General features: G+C 40.7%; 1 protein-coding gene across 1 annotated transcript in view; it reads right to left on the bottom strand.

Moving 5' to 3' along the window:
• Positions 1–5,046: 5,046 nt before the first annotated feature.
• The window catches only part of ONECUT2 (one cut homeobox 2), a 55,118-nt gene continuing 38,242 nt past the window's right edge, over positions 5,047–21,922 (bottom strand). The window contains exon 2 of the mRNA XM_053571363.1: positions 5,047–20,061. Coding sequence (XP_053427338.1) covers positions 19,775–20,061 — 287 coding nt within the window. The 3' untranslated portion in view covers positions 5,047–19,774. The remainder of the gene's footprint in view (positions 20,062–21,922) is intronic.

The following is a 21,922-nucleotide window of genomic DNA, read 5'->3' as shown; positions in this document are numbered from 1 at the left end:
GTTTATAAATTATCTGACTAGTTACTCTTCCACTGTCAAGGCTAACTGTTAAGTAATGGCTTATGACTTGTGGCAGGCATTGCCTCAAGTGCCATGACATGACTCTGCACTTAGGGAATTCTGTTTAATAGACACTTTCACGTACTTACAGGTGGGCTTTAAAGCTGATGATCCTGGGTTCAAATCCTGCCTCCACTACTGTGTTACCCAGGGCAAGTTACCTAACCTCTCTGAGCATCCGATTTCTTGTTTATAAAATGTTAGTTGTCTTTGATAGCTATATAGTCACATATATCACACTGTTCGATACAATAACTTGGTGAGCCAGGCAGGACAGCAGTATAGTTTTAAATTATTTTCTGCAATTTATAGATGGGAAAACTGAAGCTATGAGAATTTAAGTGATTTTCCCACAGCTGCATAAGAGCTGTAACTAGCTGCATAACAGCTGTGGTCCCTACCCCCTGAGCTGCAACCAGGCCACACAGCAGGAGGTGAGCAGCGGCCAGAGAGTGAAGCTTCATCTGCGTTTACAGCTGCTCCTCATCACTCACATCACTGCCTGAGCTCTGCCGCCTATCAGATCAGTGGCACTGTCAGATTCTCATAGGAGCACAAATCCTACTTTGAACTGTGTGTATGAGGGATCTAGGCTGCAGGCTCCTTTATGAGAACCTAAGGTCTGATGATCTGAGGCAGAGATATAATGTGTTTGAATCATCCCCACATCATCCCTCCAAACCCCACCCCAGGCTGCAGAAGCCATCTTTCATGAAATAAGTTCCTGGGGCCAAAATGTTTGGGGACCTCTATAGAACAGGAATTAAAATCTTCTGACTCGAGGGTGGCACCTGTGGCTCAGTCAGTAAGGTGTCGGCCCCATATACCGAGGGTGGTGGGTTCAAACCCAGCCCCGGCTGAACTGCAACCAAAAAATAGCTGGGCGTTGTGGCGGGCGCCTGTAGTCCCAGCTACTCGGGAGGCTGAGGCAAGAGAATCGCTTAAGCCCAGGAGTTGGAGGTTGCTGTGAGCTGTGTGAGGCCACGGCACTCTACCCGAGGGTGGTACAGTGAGACTCTGTCTCTACAAAAAAAAAAAAAAAATCTTCTGACTCGAACCCCTTGTTTCTATCCCACATCAGAGCTAGAAATATAGATGGAAGCGTGATTTGGACATTTAAATATTAATAATCTGAAGAACATTCTGTATGTTGGAGGTTAGCTATGTGGGGGCAGAAATGTCATCTCTTTCTTGGCTACACACTGAGTTGTGCTCAGTTAGAGGTAGTAATAGAAAAGTAGGACAGGACTTGGAAATCTGAGTGAAAGGAGAGAAGCCTTTTTATTTGCCCAGCCTAGTTTGGTATGATCTCCATTTCTTCTGAACTTTTGGTATTTTTTGCTTGTTTGTGTGACTTACTTGGAATACAGCTGATATAGCACCACAGGAGAAGTGACTTGGTGGTAAGTGTTTATCACTCCAGCCAGAGGAAGAATGCCACTTCTCCATGGAGTGGCAATGAGTGACCAGTTGCATGGTGACCAATTCTGATGTCTAGTTCTGAATGCCAGTTCTGTCACTCGGTCCCCATGTTGCTGCACCCTGCCCCAATGGACGTGCCCTTCATGGTGGCTATGCAGAGTGAGGAGGGACGATTCTGGAGGTGAAAGCAGAGATGGTGGCTGCCTCTGAGGTTGGGCACCACCACCATTAATTCCAGAAATAAGAAGGCTTAATGAACTGTTGTGGACTGACCAAAGCTGCTTCATGCTTGATAAATCCATAAATAAATATGGATTTATTCCTGCTCTTTATTTTTTGCAAGCAATCCCCCTGCCTCTGCCTCTGAGAAATACCCACATTTAAGAAGGGAAGAATACAGGGAGCTGACAAAAGTTAGAGAGAAGGTATTTATTTCCAAGGGATGCTGCCAATAACAGAGCATTTTGACTAAAAGATGCTCTGTGCCGTTGAATGGCTAGACAAATGAGCTCCCAAAGAAAGGGAGCTTTTTCCCTCAAAGAGCCCAACTTGTCATTCAGAGGGTCCACATGGACTGTAAAATTCTCTCATTTTGGCTATCCAAATGTGCCTAAGCTGAGACCTGCAATTCTTAGTCTTAAAATCTGCCAGCTTTAGTTACTGTTATAGTTTTGAGTAGCAATGATGGGCCATTTGAGGCAGGGGGCAGCAGAAGTATGGCTGTGAATATTTATTCAACTGTTCTCTAAGATGACCCTCTCTGTCCAGAGGTCTGCAAATAAGTAAAAACACAGCACATGGGGAAGTATGGGGCCAGCAGTGGGTAAACAGAATTTCATATTAGAACCAAGGGCCAGGCTGCTTTGCATTCAAGACCATCATGGTTGGCCCCAAGGTGGCGCTAGGCCCAAGAATGTTCCCAGCAGGTGCCTAAGACAGCCCCGGGTGAGACGCCACCTGGGCTCCTGCCTCCCAGCCCCACCCAGGGAATGGCTTGGTGAGTCATTGCAGCCACCAGTAGCTGAGGCTGGGAATTCATATGCCAAAAAAATAAGCATTGGATTCACTCTGGATTGTGGAAGATTCTTTTTTCTGCTGTATAAATTTAGCCTGTAGGTGACACCTACTCTGCCAGTTTGGAAGCTTAAATTGTTTTTTCATAAAATGAGTTTAAGTTATACAATAAAGGCATTTGAGAGAGTTGACACTCAAATGTAGGAATTCAGGTTGTAGGGAAAAAAGGGAAACAGTAGTCTTTGCAGCACTGTTGGTTACACATTAGAATCTCTGGGAGAGTGTTAAAAAATATGAATTGCGGTAGATCAAAAACTGGCAGCAGGCTCCGCACCCATAGCTCAGTGAGTTGAGCGCCAGCCACATACACCAAGGCTGATGGGTTGGAACCCTGCTGGGGCCAGCTAAACAACAATGACAACTACAACAACAATAAAAAATAGCCGGGCATTGTGGTGGGCACCTGTAGTCACAGTTACTCGGGAGGCTGAGTCAAGAAAATAACTTAAGCCCCAGAGTTTAAGGTTGCTGTGAGCTGTGATGCTACGGCACTCTACCGAGATTGACATAATGAGACTCTCTCTGAAAACAAACAAAAGAACTGGCGGCAATTCTTCATCCCTCTCTTGCTAAGGTACTTTTGCAGCTTTTCCCATTAAGAAGTAGAGTTTCTTTTCACTCCTTCCCGTGTGCGTCTGGGCTTGACTTAAGGTTTCCTACAGTCAGCAGGTTGCAGCAGAAGTGATTCTACCCTTTCCAGGTCTAGGCCTCAGGGGACCTGGCATGCTTCACCTGCAACCCTGCTCAGGCCAGCCTGCCGGAGGATGAAAGACAACCGAGCTCCACTGTTCAAACTAAGGTCATCCTAGACTAGCCAGTTCCCAGCCCACTATGGCCTGACTGCAGGCATGTGAGTGGACCCAGCTCAGCCAGGCCAGAAGAACCACCTAGTCGAGATGACCCCAAATTGACAACCAGTAGAAATGTGAACTATAAACTTGTCGTTCTTTTAAGCCACAGTGAAAGCTAATGGATATACCACTGTTTGGGTCTGAGATGGACCTTAGTATCAGTATGCATTTATATACACACACTCAGAGAGGGTGCCAAAAATGTATATACACTTTAAGAAAGGAAAAAGTATTAAAATTGTAATACTCAACATATAGATAACATTTGTTATCCCATGTATGTATACTGTATCTTTTAATCTCTTCTAATAGCCCAAGCCAAACAGGACTTGAGTATTATAATTTTTTTTTTTTTGAGACAGTTTCATTTTGTCATCCTCTGTAGAGTACCATCATGTCATAGCTCACAGCAACCTCAAACTCTTGGGCTCAAGTGATCTTTTTGCCTCACAGCCTCCTGAGTAGCTGGGACTATAAGCACCCGCTACAATGCCCAGCTATTTTTAGAGACAGGGTTTTACTCTTGCTCAGGCTCATCTCTAACTCCTGAGTTCAAGCAATCCACCTGACTCAGCCTCCCAGAGTGCTAAGATTACAGGTGTGAGCCACTGTGTTGGCAATTATTAATTTTTTTTCATTTTTTGGAGACAGAGTCTTGCTTTATCACACTGAGTGCTATGGTGTCATCATAGGTCACTGAAACCTCAAACTCCTGAGCATGAGTGATCCTCCTGCCTCAGTCTCCTAAGTAGCTGAGACTACATACCTGTACCACCACATCTGTTTAATATTTTTATTTTTTGGTAGAGGCAGGGTTTTGTTCTTGCTCAGGCTGGATTTGAACTCCTAGCACTCTGGGAGGCTGAGGTGGGAGGGGCACTTGACCTCAGGAGCATAAACCTGTAACAGTGTATTTTAAAAGGTCTCTGAGTGATTCTAAAGTTGAGAACCCCTAATATAGATGAAGGTACTTAATGCTTCATGGGCTGGGTTATATGTGGGTTAGACCAAAGATTCACTTAATGGGACATCTTTAAAGAGTGTGGATATCTGAGTTTAAAATGAATTAAAGAACTTTTTAACTCACTAACTTATAGAAAATAATAAGCCAAGATAGGATCTGTACACCAAATACAAATGTATTAAAAAATTGGGGGCAAGTGAAAAGATGTAAGGGAATTTAGATAAAACCTTGACTTTGTACATTTGGAGAAGTGGAAGCCCAGAGGGTTTAAATGACTTGTTCAAGGCCAAATGGCTAATTTGTGACACAGTCTAGACTTCAATGAAGCTTCCTGGCTCCAAATTTGTTTGTCTGTTTTTCTTGATTCTTTTACAGTGTGACAGTAACATGATCCTTTTTTTGATTCACTACATGTAAGCTCACATGGAGCCTGTACAGAGACTAGGAATGGGTTAAGAGTAAGGTCATCTTTACAGAGCATCCCTAACCTTTTCTGATTTATATCAAGGGTGATAGGTTTGTTGATTCCAAAATGTGCCTTACTCACTGTCAGAAACAAAAGTTGTAGTCTCACGAAGGAGAGTAGCTTTCCTGTTCTTTATGAACCACAATGGAATGTAAGAGGAGGAAGTCTGCTTAATTCTTTCCAAGAAAAGACAAAGAAGAAAACTGATCCATGGTCAATGAATTAAAGCAGTTTATTTAACATTAATTGCAGAATTTACAGCACTACCATTTAATGATAGGAATAAAAATAGAAAGAATCCAGTGTAAGCAATGTTGCAGACAAAACATCGGGGTACGAAATGAGCAAAACTGAAAATGCAATTAACATCCAAAGAAATCTTCCAAAGGACTGGGAGCTCATTACAGGATGAGCGTCCTCTCCATGAACAAAGTGTGATCCACAACACTACCAGGACTTCAGGGCAGCCACTGAACATATACCCTGTTGACCATCCCTGGAAATTCTTTTAGCACAGTCTGATTCAACATGTCTGTGATGGGGCAAAATCTGGATTAGAATATGCTTTGGAAAGACATCTCAGGGCAAAAATTCAGTAAGAATGTGGGTTAGCATGTGTGGATTTTCTTTTTTAAAACAGAGGAGAGTGGGAGAGTATACAGTTTAGGGGTGTGTTTTCCTGATTTTAAACATGAGAGATGGTGTTAAAGGGATTAACTTAAAAAAAAAAAAAAAAACAGTTTAAAGTTTTCCCCTATGATTTTCCTGGAGATAACATCTACAAAAGCAAAGGACTAAAACAAGAGGTGAGCACGTGACTCTCCGATCTCTTGTCCTCTTGGGATCTGGAAAGAATCCTATAAAGGTAGTTGGGTTTCTACTAAAGAGCTAGGCTTCTGGAACAGTGACCTAGAAGGTAGGTGGCAGAGCACAGTCTTTGACAGCGGGGCTCAAGGTCTATAGCCATTTCCCTGTGGTATAATGGGTCTCTTTTCCATTTTAAAACTTTAAACAGAGCTGGGGCAAATTCTTCTCTCTTCACCTCATTGTAGTCACCTTTAAATACCATGAAGCAACCAACAGACAAAGGCTCTAAACCCAGCATGTGAAATTAAAAGGTATTTTTAATACCAAAATAAATACATTTGAGACCAGAGACTAAAGTGAGAAAAGATCCAGGACTGACTCAGATCCTTAGGACTAAACAGAATGGAAGAAAAGATATGGCAGCTTGTGTTAATTCACTTTGGCAGGAAGATAGCTTCTCTTATAAGAAGTCACTGAGAAAGCACCTACGGTACCTGTGCTAATAAAGTATTATTTGGGTGGAAATATTTGAATATTTGAACGATGAAAAATCTGACCTAGCTCTTTCTTGCTGGCCCAGGGAAACACCTTTGAGAAAAGTGAAGGGTGAAGAAGAGAACTAATTGCAGTGTTGGCCAATCCCTGATTATCTTTGCCTGTGAAGTTCTTCAGCATCCTAGACTAGGAGAGAAAAGACTGAATTGCTCTAGAAGTTAATAACATTTGGTGACTGAAGAGACACCAACACCAAGATCATGTCTGTATCATCTCAGACCTTCCTCCAAACTTCAGTGGCTTTTTATCAATTTGTCAGTGTGAAGCTCACGTTTTTGTTTCAGAAATTTCACTATGCTGGCTGCTTTACAACCTTTTATGGTAAGAAGTTTGCTGGCACCGCTTGGGATAGTGCTGCACAAAAGAACATGGTGAAAAAAGCAAATAATATTCTGCCTTTAGGGAAGTATCTGTTAATAATGTGACCACCCATCCAATGGGTTTGGATACTGGACCTTTCTTCCCAGATGGTAGGTTCCCTATCATAATCTGAAAAAAAATCTTTCCCAGACAGTAAGCTGACTCTTAAATACAAAGCTGAGACACAGGAAGGGGAATGGGGGAGAACTCCCACACGCTGCAGCTTTTTGCATAGGCCTTTCAAGCAGAGATCAAATGACTGTCGATGGGCCAGTGTTCTTGTTTGGTTCAGTAGCTGTGGTTCAGCCTGTCTCCCTAGAAAAAATCAACAGCATGTGCACAGCCCCAACATGGCAGCAAAGCTTGGAGCCATAGTGGGGTCCCCTTTTCCCTCTTGTATTTTTCCAGATCAAAGAATTGGGAACAGCTAAAATATAACTTTTAAAAAAATTAGAAAACCTCATTCCATACCTTCCTTTTTTCCTAAATAACCATTTCCAAAAGCATGGGTAAAAGGGAGCTTATGTAGAAGATCCCCACTAGATGGAGGGAACCTGAACGGTTTGAGAGTCAGGATGGAAGAAGATGCCTCCTCTGATGTCCCAGGTAACACCAGGCCGATGAGCTGCCATAGCCTTGGCTGGGTGGAGCCCGACATGGGAAAGGTGAGTGTCTGAGTGGATCACACAAGATCTCAAGTTGCTTGTTTTCTTTTTCCTGCCTTTCCTATAGGAATTGGGGTCTGCCTTTGTGCTGGCATGTGCTCAAGGCCAAGGGATGGCAGAAAAGTGTTGGGGTCCAGAGAGAAAGAGGTTAGAGAGTTTTGGCCCAGTTCTCTTTAAAGCTGACAGATAGGGAAATCTCTTCCTAGTGCCAAAACCTACCTTCTAGCCCATGGCCTGCCATTTCCCAGGCTAGGCCCACATCCCTCCCATGAGGGCGGGAGAGAAAAAAGAGGCCAAGCTGAGGTAATCCTACAGTTCCATGTCTCCAAGGAAAAGGATAGCCATTGGCACAAAGCATTGAGTACAAACCCTTTAATAACAAAATAACAATTACGATGTAGCTACCTCAGTTGTCTGGAAAACTCAGCTTACACTTGATTCAACATATCACTTTCCACAATGTTAAAGGAAAAAAAGGACATAAAATGGTCTAACAAAATATACCTTGGATTCAATTAGACAAGTCTTCTTGGCAAATCCTAGTAAGCCGGACTCATGGTTGCTTGTGATAAAAAGGGCTGGGCATGCTCATGTCTCAAACACCCCTCTGTTTTCTTTGGATCAAAAAATGCACTTGAACTTTGTAGATACTCCAAAATCTACATGAAGAGAAACAGTCTGTGGGTTTGTATGGGAGGAGAACTTTACTGAAATAAATATCCATTTTATTGTGGAAGAACATATAAAGCTTTCTGGAAGAGTAAACACTATTACAATCATCCAATGTCTTACAAAAGCCAATTTTAAAATGTTTGTATCCATTCCCATCTTTGGCAGATTAATAAGGGGAAAAATAAAAAGACCATATATTACAGAGCTTTCATTATCGCAATCTACCTTATAAGGCCAAATGAAAACATGTTTCTTTGTATTATTGAGAGCACATTCCCAATATATTCTCACTGACACATATGAATGCTCTACTGTCAGTGATTTCCAATATTTTGCATAGCAGATGGCTGCTTCTCTACCATTGTTTCCTAAGCTGCACTCTCCTATGCAAAATAAAGTGTGCTTGGCAGTTGATTTGGCTTCACGTCAAGCATACTGTTTGGGAAATAGGTATAAAACTTGACAATGGATCTTAGAACCCAAATAAGAACAAGTTTGCCCAATCCGCTGCCACTGAAAAATACTTTTTGAGATCCAGAGACCTCAGATAATTGGGGGATTTAAGGAAGTTGGTTTTCCTAAACCAGATCCCAACACTTTTTCTTTTATTCCCCTTTAGAAGGTAGATGTACCATGGGGCAGGTAAAAAGTAAGATCGAGTCACCTCTGACTCTGGGAGGAAGAACCATAATATAGCTGCCCAGGTCAAGTTTGGGGGAATGGCCATGCATTTTTGCCCAAATCACCAGAACAATTGGTGAGGATGTCCAGGAGGGTGGACAAAAATATCAGAGAAGGATTATTGATAGTAATGCCATTTGAGTTTCTACGAGGAACTGACCTAATAACAAAAACATTAGAAGAAACCACACATAGTTAAAAAAAATAACCATTCTCAAGAAGAGAGCCACGAGGGGCCGAGCTGGATGAATTAGCATCTCCAAATACATGGCCAGTTGGGTCTAAGGTCATGAACATAAGGTTAAAACACTTCTTTTAGTGAAAATTAAAAATGCAGTGGTGACTTGCTTCATTTCTTATTTTCAAACCCATCTAGGATATAGTGATATTATCTCATGAGGGCCTCAATTTGTGGAATGCAGGTTGGCTAGCTCAAACTTAGAATAACCTTTCTCATTCCAAAATTTGAATCCAATTCGATCTGACTCATTTCGAGATTCCCACAGATGTAAAGGTATTTTTGAGATGAGACATCTCCCAGTAAAACCAATATTACCACAGTCCGAGGTTGAACTGTGTACATTTTCACAGTTTAATGTATACACAACTGTTCCACAACTGCTAACAAACAATAGGAACCCATGCGTAAATAAAGTCCATTGAACCAAAGGGGAAGATCTAGTTCAAAATGAAAAATGTCGCTATTAGGACCACAATGCATCACACCGCTAAATTTTTAGCCTCATGCATAAAATTATATCACTGACTGGCAGTTGCTAATTATAATACTACACTGTTAGCACAGAACAATTAATTGTTCAGACCAAGTAGCACAAAGATAGAAAATAATTATTTTTTTCAACAGAGCAAATGAACACAGATTGTTTCTTCAGCAAAATATGAAACTGTAAACTTTGGGCTCATTCTGCAACTTTCCCCAATCCAGAATAAATAAAATCCAAAGGGGGAAAAAAAGAACATACATTTTTTTTTTTAAGCGCACCTTTTCATCTATTACAAAAGCACAACCTAAAACGTATAAAGCTTTTTTTTCTTTTTTCTTTTTTAAAATCACAGTTACCAAAAGAAACAGTGAATCATTTATTACATACGCTATAATAACATTACTCTAAACACTATTATCTATGAGGTATATCTGAGAAAGTTCGGTAAGGAATTGCGCGGTCTGCATTGCCAACATGCCCAGGTTCATAGTAAAGCTTTGGAACCGTGAAGAACTAGAAAAAAAGGGAAGAATGGGGGAGGCAGAGGAGGAGAGATAGAGAAAGAACCTTTGGTATTAGTATAAATCTTGTTCTTTGCAGGGTTGCATTGCAAAGCACCACAGTACAGTAAGCCAACCAATTGACATATGGAGGCCCAGTTGAAGCTGAGGTATTCACAGGAAGGATTAAAAAAGCACAGAGAGGTCCAGACTGGCTAAATCGTTGCTTTGGTTCAAGCAAGGCACTCGTCCCGTGGTTATGTCACACTTTGCAAGTGAAGCATGAGGCTAGGGGGATTGCTGAGGAGGGGTCTGCCAACTGGGGATGTTTTCTGTGTTCAGGCTGCCATCGCTTTTTCTAGATCCTCTCTCGTAGGGGTGTGGCAGTAAAGGGTGTGGGGAAGGTGACGTTTGCTTACAGGGAGCGCTCTGCTGCTCAGTGAATTAGGTGATCTTTTCTGTGTCTCCCAGGTATTCTGAGAACTCTGCTTCCAACAGGAATTTAGGAAGAAAACCAAAGCAATTTGCTGTTTGGAAGAAAGGCCTTACAGGTTTGCCTGGTATAGGGAGAAAATGGGGGTTTGAGCTTGTTTGGACTGCAGGGAACTTCAACCACAGGTCAGGGTGATGCTTGGCAACTTCAGAAAGAGGAAAAGTGTTTCCTACAGAGTGTCAATCTGTCTTCTCTAGTCCTCTGTCAGCTACGCTCTGTTAATGCATGGACCTGAGGAATTCCTTGGTCTTTTCCTTTCTTAGCTTCTTTGTCTAAATGGACTCTTAAAAAGCTCCAAGATAACTACACTACATGAAATACAAAATACTAGTATGCAATCCAGAGCTATGTAGACTATGGGTGGATCTTTTTATGTGTCTAAAACCCACCTGGTCGAATATTGAGAAAGACTCACCAGCTAACATTCAAATCACCTGGATGAATGGATCTTGATCGTGATTTAATCACTTAATGGAATAAAAAGGAACTTAAAGAGACCAATTCATTTCATGAGTCAGATGCCAAGAGAGAAGCAACTTTGTAAGTAACCGTTTTTTAAACTGGCATATCCATTCCTCTGAAATTTTGGAGTCATTTTTCATTTACAGGGAATAACCCTTTAACATCAGATGATATAAGGCTTCAACTTCTCTCATAAATACGCAGTTGGTTTAGAAATTAAATATAAATACCTACAAATGAAAAGGAAACAGCTGAAGAGCTTAAATACCACATGTGCAAATGGTGACCAAATTCCCTTTCTTGATAAATACTGACTTTAAAATATCTGTAATCATCAAAGTTAACAGGCTAAGAATGAGCTTTCTCCTCCCACCAAATCAAAAGCTTATTTATATAACACTTTGTAATGAGGAGGTTCAAAAGCCTTCACACTTTTTTTGGATCAATATGTACTTCCTAGGGTAAAACTCCCTGTATGAGCCCTGATCTTTCAAGGCAGGCCACCTTTACTGAGCAACTGATCATATGTGACTATGTTGAGATACTAACGTGATATTGAAAATGCTTGAGACTGCTTTTACCAGATGACAATGTTAAATGACAAGCCCCAGTTCCTGCCCATTGCTAAAGGATTGCCACTTCCTATTTGCCGACGTCTGACACAGCTCATGCAGAGGTCATCCCACATAACACGCGGAACACTGGGCAGGGTCCAGAAGGCTTGGGTGGGCTTTGCCTCTGGGTAGTTACTAACTTGACCTGGATAACTATTTCACTTCTCCAGACCACAGGGGCTTGGACTAAATGATTCCTAAGGTCCCTTCCAGCTCAACTATTCAATGGTCAGAGTTTCTACAGTTCAATAATTAGAACTATTTACAACTGTTGCTCCAAAGCAGGGGCAGGAGTCATGGATAGGACTGAAGGCCATTTCCAACCAGTTTTCTTCACCAATCTGGGATCAGAATTTAAGGAATCCAATTGCAGCAGCATCTGAACTTGCACCCCAAACGGGTTGAGGGGACAGCAAACAAATGAGAGAAACACAGAAAATATCCCTTTCCAAATCAGCAGCCACCGTCGCATAGATAATTATTTCTTTGGGGTATCTGAGCTGTGGCTGTACATACCATATGTCAGAGAGAATAGTTCAAATTATAAAAGAGCACAAGCAAAATGCAGACCGCACAGAGAAAGAAATCTTTGGTATCTTTGGTGTCATCAACACGATTATAATTACAAATGGAAAAAGTCAGTGAGGTAGCCTTCTTTGGTTCTCACTAGGAATAGAAAGTTTTTCCTTTTTCTGCTTTTTTTTTCCTTTTTTTGTTTTGTTGCTTTACACACACACAGAGTTCATTCTTGGAAGCAGCTAGTTTTAGGGTTTCTCTCTTTTCATGTATGATTTTTAAAAAATTTATTTTTTTCCAGTTTCTGTATAGAAGCCCCGAAATCCAGGCTGGTGAAGCAGGGTCTCGGCTTACGTTTTCTGAATGCACTGGTTCAGGATGAATATAGTCATTGCTTGTCCACAAAATTTGCTCTGTTGTTCTGACAGCAAACAAACTGTAGTGCTCTCTGTTGTTTTAAATAAAAAATATAAACTATACAGTGCACCTCTAACAGATGCTGAATAAGTTAAATAAATAAGTTACAATATGAAGCCTCTGAGGGCCACAATAATAATTAGGAGGTGAAGTTCGCCTGGTACCAGGTGGGGCTGCGAACTTAAATAATTTAATAATTGTTAGTTAGACTAAGGTTAATTTAAGAAGGAAAACTACCCCGAATTCTTTTGTCGTAACCTGTACTTTTTCCCTGTCTGTAACAGAATTTCACGGCTTTGTAAAGCAAACTAAACTTCGAGGGTATTCTAAATAGGATTTTGCATCTCTGATGCACCATTGGTCTGGGTTTTGATAAATAAGTACAAAGGGGTAAACACAAACTAAGAAAGGATAATTAAATACTTGCCCAAATCCTACACATTAATGTACTCAAAACTAATTTAAATAAATTAATTACATTACTGGTACGTAGCATGTGGGGTCATAACCCAAAGAGATAAGATAAAAAAATATTTTTTTTGGGGGGGGGTGTCTTCATTTCCTGACTGACAAAATGTATAACCTTTTCCCACACTTTAAATGAGAATAAAGCAGGAAATTATAACTTTGGAAGCTCGCTCGTGTTAAAGACCATATAGATGTGACAAGCGTGAAAAAAAACCCACCACTACCTCTCTCACTGCTCCCCACCCTAGCAACACAACACACTGTTGTCTCAATCATGGAAACTGGAGCCTACTCTCTCTCCCCATTGGTTTGAGCTTGACTTTGCTATTTTTTTTTCTTTTCCTTACTGTTTTTCTTTCTTTTTTTTTGGGGGGGGGGGGTCCTTTTTCAGGTCTTTGGATTTAGCTTAGTTATGAGAGATCCAGAATAAAGCTATTTAACCGAAGTTATCAAGCATAGGTGTCTTTCTAACATAGATGACTAAATAATATACAAGATTTCTTGAAAGTTGAATTTATCTTGGACATGCCCAAATGAAAATAATTCCAAGTGTACACAGTGAAGATGCTGGGATATGGTTCCCCCCCACCCCCGGACTTTGGTTTTTAATGTTACAATTAAAAACCAAAAGAAAAAAAAGAATATATATTGGAGAAGTACCATGTATTTGTTAAATGATGATTTAAAATGCATTTATTGTAACAGATTACAGTATATAGCATTAAGCAAGTCTGTATACACTTGCATGAACACAATCTAGACACCAACAGGTGATATGTGTTGCTATAAAGACAACTATGAGAAATGTTCAGGTATCTAAATCTGTTTACATCCAAGCTGGACAGACTGTCTAAGCTTTAGGCAAACTTATCTACCAAAATTTATGCTGTGTGAAATGCTTGCTGCTAAAAATGAAGCAGAGTGGAAGACACCCATGAAATGGACATACCTGTAGCAATGTGTTTTACTTTATATACGTTTTCTCCACTAAAAAGGTATTAGCTGGTCAATTCCATCAATCTAACTCAAAAGCCTCTAAGGAAAGCTGCTCTGGCCGTGTGACTGTCATAGTCATTTGGTATCTGAGAACATCAAGCAAGCATTTAAGGTCCTGCAGGAGTCACACAATAGTCCATCAGCCTCAATGTTAAGTTTTCTATCTACTAACGTGAGGTCCTATATATTATAATCTTGAGTATTTTTGCACTTTATAAGTATTCTGGGACTTTCTAAAAACAAATAAATTCTACCCTCTCCCCCTCCACCTAGGAAAGAAACAAATTATTGATAGAAAATAGGTACTGAGACATTCATGTTTAAAGCCAATGTCACTATCTTCTGAGATTTATACAACCAACTGGGGTGCCATTCTTCCCTTAGTAAGAATTTTTGTGGCCTTGTTTTAAAACTAGACTCTCATGCTATTGCAGAGGTGACTCAGTCTTAGCTAAGGGTATAAGATTATCAATCTATCCAGTTTTGCAGATAAGTATCAGAAAGTTATAGGAATACCAGCTCTATCCCTTCTTCGCCTATTATTTCTACTCATTCCTCCTGCTTAGGCTAATAAGTCAGAATCACACAGCATCAGTAACAACAACAATGAGAAGTCGGCCCTAATCTGTTAGGAATCTAGAGAGTTATCATCAAAGTATTTGTGTCTGAGCCTTGTGGTCAACCTTGACCACATGTATCATCTCCTTTTCTCCAGTTTTTAATAGAGTCCATTATTATTCAACAACAATGGAAACTACCCTGTTGTTCTTAGGTCTTTAAAAATCCAACTTTACTATGGGGGGGGGGGAAGCAGAAAGAGGGACGGAGGGAGGGGGGTGGGGCCTTGGTGTGTGTCACACTTTATGGGGGCAAGACATGATTGCAAGAGAGACTTTACCTAACAATTGCAATCAGTGTAACCTGGCTTATTGTACCCTCAATGAATCCCCAAAAATTAAAAAAAAAAAAATCCAACTTTACAACCTCCTGACAATCCAAGTGCACTATAAAGACAGACTGTCATGACACTTTGGTATTGAAGATCAAACAGACACTCCTATAAATCCTAGATTTTCAAAAGTGGGAAAGTTTCCTTCTCTACACAGGCGATAGTGATTTTTTTTTTTTAAAAAGAAAATAGGTTAAACTTTAACTTACTGGCACTAACAGGTGGGTGCCCAGCATAGACAGAGTCATTTAAAAGACAATGTATATTTGGCTTTGGAATGCATTATTTGATTTGGAAAATACATATGTGTGTATTGTGTTTGTCAGATTTGCCTTCCTAGTTTTGCTTTTATTTTAGCTTGAAATACAAATTGGTTTTCATTGCTTAAGCCCACAATTTCCAAGAGCTCGTGGGTATTAGGGGAAAGGAGCTATAGTGACAACTCTTTTTGGGTATCTCCAGAGAAAGCATCACACTTTCTGGCTCAGACTACTTTGTATCTTCACGTGTGATACAACCTCAACACTCTTTAACATTTTGGAAAAGCTTTTAAATGGTGTTGAGGCTTTGTTGTTGCTGCTGTTTTCCTTTTAAAAAGAAATGCATTGGCTCTGTGTTTGTTTATTATTCCTGAAATGAAAGAATTTATGTTCCTAATACCAAAATTACATTGAAACAAAAATAAAGCAAGCCTCTTTATAGAAAGGAATAAATAAAAATATCTTTTCACTTAATAACTGTGGGCATTTTGGGGTTTCTGTGGCTGGAAGAATGTGAAATTTGGTTGAGAACTGCTCCTTCACATTGTCGCTTTTGTTGCTGATGGCAGAGGAAGGCCTGGAATTTTTCTTGGATTGAGGAAATGGATCATAAACTATAATAAGACCAAATGGTTATTTTTTTCTGAAATGATGAACTTAGAATAAAATTTAAATTCTTGAGGGAACTTACTGTGTTAAATTCCATTACCTTTCAATATAGTAAATTTTTCTTTCAGATTTCTAATGAATTAAAATTCTTCAGGGCTTAAAATTTTAATATGTAAATGGATAGATACACATATTTATACATGTATACAAATACTTTTTTTTTTTTAAAGCAAGCAGTTCTTTCTAGTATGACATTATCTGCTATGAGACACTTCATCAGAAGTCCTGGGAGGAAAATTCTTGCCTTCTTTTACATTAGGGCATCTTCCTCTGATTACCAGAGAACTGATTTGACCAGTGTTGAAAAGTGAGGCCACAAGATCAGCCTCTTTTGATCCTAGACATCTTCAAAGGATGCCAGAGACACTCCAATACTGAGATTAGTGTATTAAAGAATCACTGACCAAATCAAGCAGGCTCCATTACTCAATCTAATCTCCAGACGGACAACTATTTCCATTGGCACAAGTCACAAGGACTCATCTATAAATACCCAAGATGCAATCAATCCGCATGGGAACACTTCTGCTGAAATATGCTCTTGTCTTGGTCCTTTGACAAAGGATACACAGAGTATGAGCAAGGGACAAAGGGACACAAGAGCAAAGTCAGGGAATAATCCCCCAGGCATGATGAATGACAAAAATCATAGACAGCCACATTCTCTGACAGCTCCAATGGCTGCTGTCCCTGCCAAGGGAGTGGGAATGAGTAAGCAGCACAAAGAATGACAACAGGGCTCTCCAGCAGCAGGACTCCGGGAGCCTTCCCAAAACCTGCTTTATATTTTCCCGCCAGGATTGAGACCATCCCCTCCGCCCACCCCTAGCAACACTACTGCCTGGTTGCACACAGGCTTGTCAATACACATTGGTAATTACCACCCTGAGGAAGCCTGATCAACCCATTGCAACAGGAGCTGGACCCCCTACGAGAAGTCCCTCTGGTGGAGCTACTCACTGAGGGGGATCTGGGACACTCAGGCGGGACAGGGAAGCTCCTGGAGAACAGATTTCTGGGATGGCCTCATATCTCAGAGCTGGTGAAAATGGACCACTGGCCTTTCCCAGCAGTTTCAGAAGATGAACACCCCCATGTCAGGGCCCAGTTCTGGCCAGGTCTTATGTATGTGGCTTGCTCACCACCTTGACCAAGGCTGAGGCATAGAACAGAGATGACTCCAAGTGCAAATGAAACTCATTTGATACCATGGATCCATTTATCCACAGGTTAAATGTTGAGATGCTTGAACTTGACTTTAAACCTTTCCCAGAAACTTTCATAGATATCTGAATACTCCAAATCATCCACAGTGGCAAGTTATCTCTAGAATGGCATGGGAAATGAGAACAATTCTGAACTGAATTCTTAACAAATGAAGCACTTGACAAAAACAAGACATGAATTTGGACAGCAATAATTTTGGGTTATCACCAATGTTAAGTTGATCTATATATGTGTTCATATATTATATATCTCTTTCTTTAGAAATGCAACTTTACAGATGATTTTTAAAAAGCTAATAGAAAAGTAGAAACTGGCAATTATTTTTACATGTTTCCCCCCCACACCCAAATGAAGCCCTGTTAGGATGCAAATCACATGAAGATGAGGCTGCAAATACCTCTATAAACTCTTTGGTTCTGTGGCTTGGGAGAGGTTGCATCGCCAAGACCCTTACCCCTGACCCTTGCTCCCTTCCCTCCCCTGATGATAAGACTCTGAACCCATACAACCAAGTCTAAGGGTTAAGCAAAGGACATTCAAGCAACAATGTAATTCCCCACCCTCTGTGAGCAGAGGGAAGAGAATTTTTCAATATCCCAACATCTTAAACTTGGAGTCCATGGACCCTTTTGAGAGATTCCATGTTGGGGTAAAAAGCCATAAAACAAACCTAAAGGGAAACAATAAAATCAAATAAATGACCTTTTCCTTTTGTTGCTCAGAGAAACGTAATTGATTACCTTTATACAGATCAATGGCGCTATTAGTATTTTAGCCAGGCAAGAAGAGATAATGAACTGAAACAAAAGGTATGAGAAATCCTCATCTTTGGTATTGTAGCTGTTGAGGTTTCTGTTGCTCTGTTCCGTGTTCTTTTGAAAAACTGCATAGGCACAAATTAAAGACAATCTTCAACTTTAAGATTACCACGTGAGTTGTCGAATGAAGCAGCAGCCACGGAGGCTTTTCCTTATTTCTTTGTCTCAACCCTTTTTTAAAAAATCTGCTTCCAAAAAATTGTCCCAAGAGGTCTGTCTGAACACAGTGTGTCTTGCTGTTTTACTTTTGTTTTTCTGGCGTGCTTCTTTCTTGTTGGTGGTGATTTCCATAGACTTACGAATTTATTTATTCTTTTTAATGGGACAGTTTTGTTTGTTGCAGAAGTAGGTGCAGAAAAAGTTTCTTTGGTTTCGATTAAGTAATTCATAAAAAAGTCAGTCTCAAGTGTCTGTAAAGAATCATTGCAGTGTTTGGCTTGCTTTGAACACCCCCATGGTGCCCACCTGGGGCCATTCACTGGTAAATATGCACGTTGTGACCTTTGCAATCTCTCAGAATTCTGTGGGCACTCTTCCACTTGCTAAGAGAAGGTGAAAGCCAGGAACCAGAGCTGGTGTGGCAAGACCACTCCCTGGGTGGCATGGCTAAATAACGTCCTTGGCACAGCTGGTCCGCTCAGCCCGATAGTGAGCCAAATGCAAGAGCTGAATGCCATCAGGAGTTGCAGAGGTTTTCTGATTTCTAAAAGTAATCACAGTACTTTTAGGCTAGAAAATGGCAAGTAATACATGTCTTTGGTTTGCAGTATTCTGCTTCTTTGGTGTGCTGTGTTTTATCCAGATTTATTAAGCTGTTTTGTAAGGATGATTCAACAGTGGAAGAGAGTTATGACTGGATGAGTCATGAATAACATGTATGGAGGTTTGATTGATGGATTTTTCCTGCTAGAAAACACCAAAAGCATCCTTACTAATAGGATGGATGAGGGAATAACCCAAATCAGAAAGAGTAAGAATGAATTACATGGTGATTGTGATGCATAATAGGAGGAACCAGATGACTGATAAACCAAGAAGGATATATTAATGATCTAAAAAAATCTAGATCTTTTAAAATGCTGCATTTGCTCTATGCACCGTAACAGTTAAATTGGCCTCCTGAGTGTGCGTCTGTATTATGTACAAACAGAATTTGTAGCAAACTGCAAAATGTGCTTGAAGCCATATTCCCAATGATTCCCTAATGACTTCACAATAGGTGTCTTGAAAATCCCGATGCGGTGAATCCAGAACTTTCTTTACTTCTGTTTATCTACGTTGTGCTTGATACTTTGAGCTCAAGTGAACTGATTTGTTTTTTGACGGATCCAAGACCATGTGAGATTTCCAGGAGGTAAAGAAAAGAAAATTGCAAATTGGATGAACTTAAAACATTCCAAACCATTCGATGAAAAGATGCCTGAGTTGGAAAAACAAGTCCTTGGATTTTTGGTTTTTTTTTTTTTCTTCCACATTTAAAACTTGTGCTCAGTAATTATCATTCTGATGTTTTTTATGTTATGGCTGTGAATTTTGGTGTACTGTGGTAGAATGAGGCCAAACACTTAGAAAGCAAATGAGGTCATTCTTGTTGTCACAATCTTTTCTTATGGTAGCATCTTGGAAACCTAAACTCAGGAGTTCTTACATAGGCCAAATTCCCATTGTTACTTGTGGGAACTCTGACTGTAAGAGGTTGTCAGGACCCAAAGTGGGATTGATGACATTTTTAGCAATCCTGAGCTTGGCTGACATCATACTAGAATTACTAACTCACTCCAGGCAGGCCCCATTTGGGTTTCTGGGATGCTTAGCATACTCAGAGGACAGTGTCTGGTTCAAAAGATGAATTTTCAGCTTGTACTTGGACTACATAGCCATTAAAAACAAAACAAAGCAAAACAAAAGAACACCTGGCCTATGATTACAGCTAGAATAAAAGTTTCTTTTCAAGAGAATTGTGCTTTCAAATCACCAGTGAAGGGCCCCAGCTAAGAATCCGGTGTTTTTTTCCTTTGTGTTTTCTTTTGCTATCTATTGTCCTCATTTGGAGGTGACTTGTGCCCAAGTGAGAGTCCTCCCATCATGCTTTGGTACAAGTGCCGGAGGTGGACGAGGAGCCCCCTGTACTCAGGTCATCCTGCCACTTCTCCAGGCTGCGGCGCCGGGCATTCATGAAGAAGTTGCTGACAGTCGTGAGCTCCAGGCCCAGCTGCTGGGAAATGGTGATCTGCATCTCCTTCGATGGGCGTTTGTTCTCCTTAAAGATGGCGAAGAGCGTTCGGCGTTGGAGGTCAGTGAACACCAGGCGGGATTTCTTCTGGGAATTGTTCCTGTCTTTATTTGGTTCTTGCTCTTTGCGTTTGCACGCTTGAAAGGAAAGAAAAGAGGGAGAAGAGTCAGTGGGATAACCTGAGAAGGTGATCTATGGAAAACATTGACAGTGCTGTACAAGGGGATGTAAACTGTTCAACTTTATTGTGCCAATTGCCCAGCTGTCAATAACTGGCCTCCCCACTTCATCTCAGGGTGATGGAAGGCATCAGGTAGTTAGTGGGGAATGGGAGGAAGGAGAGGGCAGCAGGGCTGCCTTATAGAGTCTAGTTTTGAGCCAACCACAGTTGATTTTCTCTTGTAGCCCCATATGCACACCCCCAATATTCTCTAAAAATCTGTTATCTTAACAATCAGGTGCTGTAAAGGTAGGAGAGACTCCAGATTCTCAGGGGGAGGCCTGTCTAGGCAACTCCCTTTTCATATTCACCTTCTAGAATTGTTTACAGCTGAGGTGAAATTACCTTCTGCAGTCAAAACTTAAAAGGTCATAGTTTCTTAAAATCAAAACTTCTACCCACGTGTCTCTGAAAATTGGTAACAGAAAAAATTAGAAGGGACAAAATGATGGTATCATCCTGCCTCTAATCCCATTCGTTCAGACTTCTGAATAATTAAAACTAAATAAAACAAAAAAGAGAAAGACTATGAAAACATTTGTTTGGCCAATTCTAATTTGACTAATTTGGAGTTTGCAGCCAGAACAAGATGACAGGAGGTAAGGGCAGGGGAAGAGGCCCAAAGTTACCACAACAGGACCTTAAGCTTCTAGGTATGTCAATTAGTGTACAAAGTCTTTGATTTAGTAGAAATGAGTATCTATACATGGATTGATATCAACTCATGTGTCACCCTCTTCCTGGGCCTATAAGTTCCCTGAAGGCTACAACCAGGTCTATGTAGTATTCTTGACTTTTTTGGGAACCATGGGCACAATGAATGTTTGGGGCAATGAGAACAAAATACACATTGACTCTCTCAGGGAAATCAGTACACTTTACAGACTTGGTGTTTCAGAAAAATGATGTACAAGGTTAAATAATACAGAACATGAAAATCACGACATTAAAATATGAGAACATGTGTTAACATAACATCACTTGAAAGAAATTCCAGTTCCCCCAGGGATGTTGTACACTGTCAAGAAAACACATTAGGGAAAGGCTGGGAGGGTAGTGAGGACCAGATTGGTCCCTCTCCCCCAGAAGCAGATTCCACTGGATATTTTCTGGTCCCCAGGTTGAGAAGTTCTTGGTAGTGGACTGGCATTTCCCCCTGGCTATAATTTAGGGTGTTGCTTGGATGTTTTTCTGTACTTCTCCAAGCCCAGGTGTATAAGTGTGGTCTTTGGTCAGGACATTTTCTACTCTTTACGTTCTGTAGTGGGCTTTGTGCGTGGAGGGTCTGCTCCAGTGTGTTGGTAACATCTTTTCAACCTAGGTTTAGAATTTGATATGGTCTGATTGGTTGTGTCCTTCTAACATTTACATGTTGAAATCTTAATACCCAAGGTGACGGTATTAAGAAGTGGGGTCTTTGGGATGTGATTCGCTCATAAGGATGGAGCCCTTATGAATGGGATTAGTGCCCTCATAAATGAAGCCTGACAGACTCCTTGACCCTTCCGCCATGCAGGGAAATGGTGAGAAAGTGACCCTGATGTTGGCCTTCCCAGACTCTGTTAACTGCACAAAATGAAAGTCTGTTGTTTACAAGCACTAATTTATGGCATTTGTTTGTTAGCCAACTGAATGTACTAAGACAGAATTTAATCTGAGGATAAACACTCAGAGAATATGTTCTAGAAGCTGAACTTCCTCCCATCTAACGGACCATCCTCCCTGTTGGACACTATGTACCGTAAAGGGACATATAGGAATCACTCCTGAAATGAATA

Source organism: Nycticebus coucang, chromosome 19 (assembly GCF_027406575.1).
Source record: "Nycticebus coucang isolate mNycCou1 chromosome 19, mNycCou1.pri, whole genome shotgun sequence".
NCBI lineage: Eukaryota > Metazoa > Chordata > Mammalia > Primates > Lorisidae > Nycticebus > Nycticebus coucang.
The sequence above is the reverse complement of the archived record's forward strand: the minus strand, read 5'-3'. Positions and strand labels throughout refer to the sequence as shown.